This window comes from Pseudopipra pipra, chromosome 2 (genome assembly GCF_036250125.1).
Source record: "Pseudopipra pipra isolate bDixPip1 chromosome 2, bDixPip1.hap1, whole genome shotgun sequence".
NCBI classification, from domain to species: Eukaryota; Metazoa; Chordata; class Aves; order Passeriformes; family Pipridae; genus Pseudopipra; species Pseudopipra pipra.
The window spans coordinates 38290899-38299674 of record NC_087550.1 but is presented as its reverse complement, the minus strand read 5'-3'; the positions used below and the strand labels follow the sequence as shown (position 1 = coordinate 38299674).

Sequence of the window (8776 nt, the reverse complement as noted above, 5' to 3'; positions counted from 1 at the left end):
ATGCCTCTAAATATACCAGGCTGAGTATCTACGAGTGGTTTTTTTATATTAACTTTAGCTGCTGGAATTTGGGCTTCTTGGAAAAGCAAAAAGGATCAGCAGAACAGGAACACAACAGAAATGGCCATAGTTGGAGGCCAGAATATAAATGTTTTCACTGGATTTTTTACTGCAACTGGTAAGTTTTCTTTTCTTTTCAGATTTCTTCTTAAAGCACTTGTATTATATAGAACTGGGTGACTTCTCTTTCAAAGCAAGTTAACTTCTTTAATGTCAGGGAAGATTTTACCTAAGTGTGACTTTGAAAGGCTACAGCTTCATGAATCATTTTGGGATGGATTCTTCCAAACCTTTTCGCACTGAGCAGAACCTAATGTTTATGTAGATGCTTTTAAATTAAAGAGATTCATTTAAGAGTTTAGTTAAGAGTTAAAGAGTTTAATTTAAGAGTGACTGAAGAATATGACACTTTTCATTAAGGACAACTGTGGTCTTATTCTTGAACCAGTTTCTGTTATCCAGCATTACAGAACAATATTACTCCTGGAACAGTCTAGGTATGTGTGGAATAAATTGCCACTCCTGGTGACCATTGGACTCTATCCTAAAGAAAAAATGTTTCCCCACTGACTGCTGCCCTCTGCTCCCCTTTACTCTCTTTGCTGCATGGCGTCATCTGAAATTTGCTTCCCTGACCTGCTTTTTTGTGAAGGCATTCCCAAATGGTATTTGTCTAAAACACTTCAGCCAGTGTTGTAGGTTTGTTTTCTGACTGCAATGTCTGCTTGTCCATTTTCTTAGACCATGTAAGTGATGCTCATGAAGGATGATCAATCAGTCATGGTAGAATAACAAAGGCAATTCTGTTTGCTGTAGCAAAAGCTTTCCTCTGAGAAAAAAAAATTAAATTAAATTAAAAATTAATATATTCAAATTGCCTCTAAATGTTTAAACTCAGCAGCACATCTCAGCATGAGAGAAAAAAAAAAGAAAATAGAAGTGTGATTAAATATTTGTATGAGAAAAAGGTTTACAAGCTCTCACTTTGTTCTACAAGACTAGTTGAGAATATGTGCTGCCATTCTCATCTTCTCATCTTCCACATTTACAGCCACCCAGGTTGGAGGAGCATATATCAATGGCACAGCTGAAATCATCTACCTGCCTTCAAAAAGATTATTGTGGGTCCAGGTACCTGTGGGATTTTCCTTGTCCCTTGTTGTTGGTAAATAATTCATGCAGTTAGGACGCATAAGCTTTAAAAATATATCATATGAGTATATTAAGATATCTAAGAGAGTATAAAGTACATTTTAAAGGTGGTTTTGATTCTTCAGTTTCCCATAGAGCCAGAATAAGCATTTATAATGCTATCCACGTAGGGATCTACTGTTCTCAAACCTTGCCAGAAAAGAAGAGAGCGAGGTCTCTCCAATCGGCTTATTTATACCTCAGGTTATGTAAAGGAATAACATGGAATACTTCCTTGGTCACTTTCCTAGTTCCTTCCTGGTTACAAGCTGGTTTCCAGGAAGGCCTAGGGTGAAAACTATCACAAATGTGTAGTGCATCCAGCTTATCCCACTTCACAGCTGGTCACTACTGTGTTGTAACTAAGTTAAATGTGCAGTGTTCTATATCTGAGTTGCCGTTTCTAACTCTGAGAATTATTGAACTCACACTGAGGTTCAGCTGTCTTGCAAGAATAAAGTTTCTTCCAGGCCACACTGTGTTATACCATAACTCTCTAGGGACACAGTATGATGAAAGCAAGGAGACCTGTGCGGACCTTACATAGGAATTTCTAAAATAACAATGACCTTTATTCTCAAGTCAAAGAAAGGAGTCCAACTGACGTGAATATGAATCAGGCTTGGAAATATATTGCAAGCATTGCTAATGTGAGTAATTCTTACTAATGAAATTGAGGAGTGCAGGTCTGATCCTGCAATCTTTGCTCAGGTCAGCAGTGCCCAGACAAGCAGTCCCGTTGGCTTCAGGGTTAGGCACTATACGTATTCTTTGGTTTAAATGAGATGGCTGCACATCTGAAGTCTAATATTTAGATGAAGGTGGGTGGGACTCAGCTCAATGCACAGATTAAAACAATATAGTTCTGGGAAAAGGCAATGAAGCCACCAAAACGAAAATGTAATCAGAAAAGGAACATATATCAACATGCTGCCTCACATGGCCAAGGACAAAAGTTTGTCTCTTTTTTAGCCAAATATGAGTCTCTGCCTAACGACGATTTCCACAGAATGCAGTTCAGAAAACTTTATGTCTCATGTTGAGAGGTCATTGGGGATGGGGTTATATGTGGGTATCCTCTGAGCTAAGTTCCTGTTACAGTCACACAGGTATCTTATGCCATTTGGGGTGCCCTGGAGGGTCCTACCAGGCCTCCAGAAAGATGTAGATGTGCCAAAGTGGATGGTTGTATCTGTCAGCTGTAAGCGGATATCTTTATAATCTGGGACTCCCAGATGGACAAACCCTCATGTTTAGGCAAGTGAATTTAGGCCCTGGTGTCTAGTTGGCTGCATCATTCTCTAAGGTCCATTATATATGAATTCCACACTCACTATATGGGTCTGATACACAAATACCATATCATTCTTACTTTTTTTTCCTGGAATATAAAACATGTCATCACTTCTGATAGGTGGTTACTTCTTTGTAAATCCAATGAGATCCAAGAATTACGTGACAGTGATGGACCCCATACAAGAAACTTATGGGAACATGATGGGAAGCTTACTCTTCATTCCACCAGTGCTAAGAAAGGTGTTCTGGTTTGCAGCTATCCACTTTCCTGTTATATTTGTTAGTGTGGCACAACTGCCAGAGTATAAAACACATTTGGGAATTATGTCGGATTAAGCTGTGGAAAGTTGTGCTTCATGTCTCCTTTTGTGAGAGAAACAATCATTTCTTATTCCTGGAAAATATATTTTTAAGTTTAAAACAAATGACAGTAGTATATATTCGTTATATTATAATAGAGAGGTCTGGCAATACGAGTTTGCACCTTCTTCTTGCCTGTGGGAGAGCAGACAAAAAAAGGCAAAGTGCCTTGGCAAACGCCACGCAGCAATGTACCAGCAAGAGCAGAAAGGGAACATGAGCTCTCACGAGCTCTCACTCATTGCACTCTCTGTAGACCGCCTTTCTTATGTAGTGTGGTGTGCTGGCATCAAAAGAATAACATAACCATATTTATTCTGTATTCTGCACATATTAAATCTGTCTTAAAATACTTGACTGCCGTTCTTCTCTGCACGAGCAACAATGAGGGTCATCTTGGATATTGAAGGCTCTTTGACTATCATTGTCTCAGCATGCACTGTCATACTTTAGTGATATGGGAGGTCTCTACTCTGTTTTTCATTTTAGAGTATAATCTAGCTAAGTTTGTGTAGATTTATTTACAAAAGTGGCATTCCTGAAAAAAATTCACTTTCCCTTCTTCTGTGCCTGATTCACTATTCCAAGCACCTGATTTCACTATTGCAAGCAACCTATTTTTCAGCTTTCTCAGTCTGCCAAACCATTAACCTGTTTTCATTAAAATTTTACATTCATCACAATGAAAACAAAAGAAAAGGACATCCTCAACCATAAGAAATACCATCCTCAAGAGTTAGAGCTGGGCAACATTTATGCATTTGAAATTAAAATTTTATAACACTAAAGATTATTATCCATCTGGATGGATGGATGATGCCCTACAGCCTGGTGAGTACCACTGGTAACATCTGAATATTTCAGGTGCTTGGAAGTATCCCATGGCAAACCCACTTCCAAAGGGTGCTCTCTGCTGCCTCGACAGGACAGACAAGGCTCATCTCCTACATCCCAGGATTCAGGTGCTTTGCAACGGCCATCCTCTCTGTGCTCATTGGTGCAGTCGCAGCATCAACAGGTAAAACTAATTGTTGTCTCTGAGTAATTAACATGCTTTTGTCAAAAGTGATTAAAATGGGATCCAAAGAAGTCGTGATTTAGACTTCAAGTTACCCAGTCCTGTGCCCCTGGCCACCAAGATGAGTGATCTCTACCAGAAATATGGAGCCCTCTGAGGTTCAGTGCACAACTACCTAAAGACATTTTAACAGCCCCAAGACCTGTTTAAAGCTATTTCATTATAATGATATGATTTTCATGGACTTTGTGTTAAGTTGTAAAACCCTGTATAATCCTATTTTAGAAGAAAGTTTATGCTTCCTTCTGTTAATGCCTTTTGCACGTAAGACCCAGCAATATTACTACAGATTGTTAACAAGATTCTGAAGAAAACTCGCTTGAAGGAAGCAAGAAGTTCAGTCCTATAAACTCACAGCCTCCACCCAGGGGATCAGTCCTGTGTTGGTGAGCAAGGGTTGAAGAGCAGACATATCGCTGAACATTTAAGGAAACCAGTTGAAGTCACAAGTTCATCTGTCACTAGAGGTATCAGAGCAAAACACCCTTCTCCTGTGAGCCGGGTTTAGAGGCTGACCTTTAACTATCCCAATTCTGGAAACACACAAAGCACAGTTGTAACTAGAGATGATGCAAAGGAAAAGGAAAATCTTTGATCTAGTGAGAGCTGCAGTATGCTAAGGGGAATCCCAAGAGATCACAAAAGAACCAAAAAAATTAATCTGAGTCCTAAAATACCAAGTAGGTCTCAGTTCTTAGCCCTGCTGTGACTGGTCCCTGTGATAAGGCAACTTCAAAGGCAGCAGAAATGTCCATGAAGGATTTATTGTGACTTTTCCTTGTTTTGTTTAAAAGACTGGAATCAGATAAGCTGTAATCTTCCAAGTCTGAGAGACGGGAATCGGCAATGATACTACCACTTGTTTTGCACTATCTCTGCCCAGCATATATCTCCATTGCTGGCTTGGGAGCCATTGCTGCTGCCACAATGTCTTCTGCAGATTCAGCTCTTCTCTCTGCTGGCTCCATGTTCGCTCACAATATCTACAGGAAAATCCTGAGGAAAAAGGTACTTGGTTCCAGCATTCAGCAGTTTTGGTGTCAGGAAAGACAGTCTTGTTTCAAGACTATTTCTAATCCAGTCCATGATTGAAGGTATCAGTCCTTCAGCTGCTGAACTAATTCCTGGAGCTAGAGCTCCAAGCGTAAGTCAAGGGTGTTCATATCCTTGGTAGGGGTACCAATATCCATACTGGTGAGCTTTGCCCATTCTAATATGACTGGTATAAAATTTGGATTAACATCTTAAAGGAAAAAGCATAAAACGAGGACCCTTAAAAGTCCAGAGGGCAGCTCCATCTCCAGGGGTGCCTGCCTTGGGTGGCTGCTGGTAGCAAGTAGTGCCTGAAAGCATCAAGGGCTTGGTGAACACCAGCCCAGGACAGGGCAGTGCTGGCCATCCCACCAGTAAATGTCATGACTTTAATGCTACAATCTCTGTTTTACAGGCTACAGAGATAGAGGTGTTATGGGCTATGAGGACCTCCATGTTGGTGTTTGGTGCTGGGGCTGTCAGTCTGGCTTTTTACTCCATCTCTGTCCACGACCTCTGGTTCCTCAGCAGGGAGCTGGTGCATGCCCTCCTCTTCCCCCAGTTCTGCTGTGCCCTCTTCGCTCCCAGCAACAAAACCTAAGGCTCAGCTGCTGGATTCTTGGTTGGGCTCCTGCTGAGGCTACTATCAGGGGAGCCTGCCCTGAGCATCTCCCCTGTCATCTGCTACCAGTCTGCTCCCTGGTGAACGGGATCTACAGCCAGGTCTTCCCTTTTAAAACATTCACCATGCTTCTCACCTTCAGCACGATCCTTGCTGTTTCATACCTGGCCAAGGTTTTATTTCAGAGAAACCTCCTTCCCCACTGGTGGGATGTTTGCAATATCATAGGGGGAACCGGCACCCTCATCCTCCTGCAGCAGATGGAGAAACAGAGGGGTTCACCAATCGTTGTACTAGAAGAGAACCGTGGCTAAATGTGGGGCTTCATTTGAAAGGCCACTGTGCATTCAGCAGTTAGAGTATGGCACAAACAGCATAGCTCTTCCCTTTGCTCTCTCTGGTATGAATTATTTAAAGTCCTCACAGAGCAATAAAACCAAATTCTGTTTACATGTGAGCTTGAAGTCTGCAGTGATTAAAGTCACATGGTGATGGAGCACAATCCTGTGGTGGTGACCACAGGGCGGGCACCTTGGGCCCCAGCAGTGGTTGCTTCGAGGTGCTCCGGGTACCCCACCTGAAAGCAAAGCTATAAATCATCTTCCGACATTTAGGGCATTCCCAAGTCACATACTTTTCTCATCACAAAGGAGACAAATTAATGTTTAATAGATTGGACATTCTTGATTTAAAAAAAAAGGTGGGCAAACCTGTTTCCATTACACATTTAGAGATTTAGCATAACCATCCCTGGGGAGAATATCAGACCTGTAAAAACACAGATTACTGAAAGCAGTGCAACCACCACAGTAGTCCAGCAGTAATATCAGCTCTGCACCATTCCTTGTATGCTTTACAAAGCTTTCCTTGATACAGCAAAAACTTTTGCTTACGCCTGTCCCCACTGTGGTACCAGGCCACACAGCCAGTGTGGATCCCACAGCCTGGGGATGTGTGAGACGTCATCTCTCATATGACCTGAAAAGGCAGAAGCAGATGTGCAAGACGAAGCAACAGCCCTTAATTAATCAATAAGCCACTATCTCAAAAATTTAATCTGTAGCTGTAAAATTAAGTACTTTATTAGAAATTGTTAGCCATAGAATTTATGTATTTTAGACTAAGCATTTTAAAAGGAGAGTGTTAGCCTTAGAATTCATGTATCTTAGTAAGGGTAGTTCTCAAGGGAAAGTGCGTAGTTCGTAATTTCTTGTGAAGATTCGTTACAGGCAAGAATTCCAATAAAACAGAGATGGTTCCTTGCACCTGTGAAGAGACTGATAAAAGTAAGAAAGAAGATGAAACAGGATTTAGGCCTTGAACCAGGTCCAGAAGGCAGGAAACCATGCCAGAACCAAGGAGTCAAGAGAAAAACAAGTGATTCGAGGGGGGTGTACTGGGGGGGGAAAATGAGGTGGGACGGGTGAGGTAATCCTTGAATCTGTAATTAGAGGATGGTATAAAGTTATAAAATCTGTGTGATTTGTGGTGCGTTCTTTGGGATTTTTTTCGATGCACCCGGTGCTGCAATAAACGTGTGTGCTTTTTCTATACTCTAAATGAGTCTAGAGACTCATTGACTTCTTCAATTTTTTGGCATCAAACCAGATGGAAAAAATAGAGGTGCCAGAGAGACTCTCGGATAAGTTTTCTCTAAAACACCTGGTAAATCACTCATGTGAAGGTGTTACTCTAGCACAGTGATAGGATGGCAAGGGACACACACACAGACTGCTGCGTGAGAACTCAAAGGACTGTGATGACAGAAAGGCGCTAGAAACTAATCCTGAACCTTTCTGCAGAGACATGAAATCCCAAGGACAAGATCCCAAAAGATTCAAGCCACAGGTCAGTACAAAAAGCCCCTGATACCTTGTTTGCATAAATTCTCAATGGCTCGGAAGAGAAGGAACTCAGCTAAGTAGTGAGTTTGGCCTCTACTCTGAAGTCTGATGGACTAAGAACATCCCACAGCAGGATAGGCCATTAAGATGTGAGATGAATTAAAGATTCAGGAGGATCCTGCAGCAGCTGCTCACAGACAGCTGTCATTTTATACTTCCCTCAGCAGCTGTGCAGCAGCTCACCAGGGATCAGTTGCAATCAGTCAGCAAGAATCATGCTCACAATACCCTTCACAAGTGGTTGTGGAAGCTGCTGTGCATGGAAACACCTGCACTGTTGGAGGGAAGATATTTACTGGCATAACCAAAATACCCTACAGCAGAGCAACCCTCACAGCCAACTGAGCTGCTGAGGGTGAAAACAATATGCTGTTCCATGAATTGCTTCCAGCATGTGTATGCACAAGGAGAGAAACTCCACTGGTGCCACGACGCACAGCCGCACCAAGTTCAGAGAGGAGCCACAAGTCACTCTGAACTATACCAAGGCAAGTGTTATGGCTCAGGAGGAGGACTGACAGCTCTTCGCTGTAGATATGGCTTTGATGACTCTGCTCCCCATGGGGAGCATTCATCTCCTTTAAAATATTCATCCTCAGTAAGGTAGAGGTTCTGCTCCCCATCAGATAAATATCACACAACCTTATGCTTTGCCCTAGTGTTAGTGAACACCTGGAAACACTTAGCTCCCCATGCACAGCAGTCTTGTTTATATGCTTTATTAAACCAAGACCAGAAATTCTTTCCTATGTCTCTAGAGACTGCCATGAAATATTAATTATAATGTGTCTAGAAAATGGGAAAAAAACTTGTTTTGAAAATTAAAAGCATTATCATTTACTATGGCCCTAGGTGGTCACCCACTGAAATCTTTCACACCCCAGTGATTTGAGTGGGAGCATGTGAGGGTGTGCTTAGCTAAGGGAGACACCAAAGCTATCGTTATCTTAGCACCAGAAGAACAGGGCTCTTCTTAAATCGCAGTTGCTGTATGGTGATTCAATCATACTCCCCTGTAAGATATAGGGCTGACCTAGTCTAGGGACCTATACCTCCCCCTGCATGGAGCAGACCAAAGCTGACATACTGAACTTGAACCAGGGCACAGATTTGCTGCATGGCCCAGCTGAGAGTGAAACTGATGTCCTCGTGCCAAGGTGAGCATCCTGCTCCCTGACCACAGAATCATACTATGGTTAGGGTTGGAAGGGATCTTAAAGATCATCTAGTTCC

General features: G+C 42.1%; 1 protein-coding gene across 1 annotated transcript; it reads left to right on the top strand.

Moving 5' to 3' along the window:
- On the top strand, nt 1–6748 carry LOC135409686 (high affinity choline transporter 1-like). The gene is given in 10 exon segments (XM_064645574.1): nt 1–178; nt 1112–1225; nt 2666–2809; nt 3272–3353; nt 3355–3397; nt 3766–3925; nt 4780–4809; nt 4812–4993; nt 5433–5697; nt 5700–6748. Coding segments are annotated over 10 exon segments (1452 nt in total). The 3' UTR covers nt 5954–6748.
- The last annotated feature ends 2028 nt before the right edge of the window (nt 6749–8776 follow it).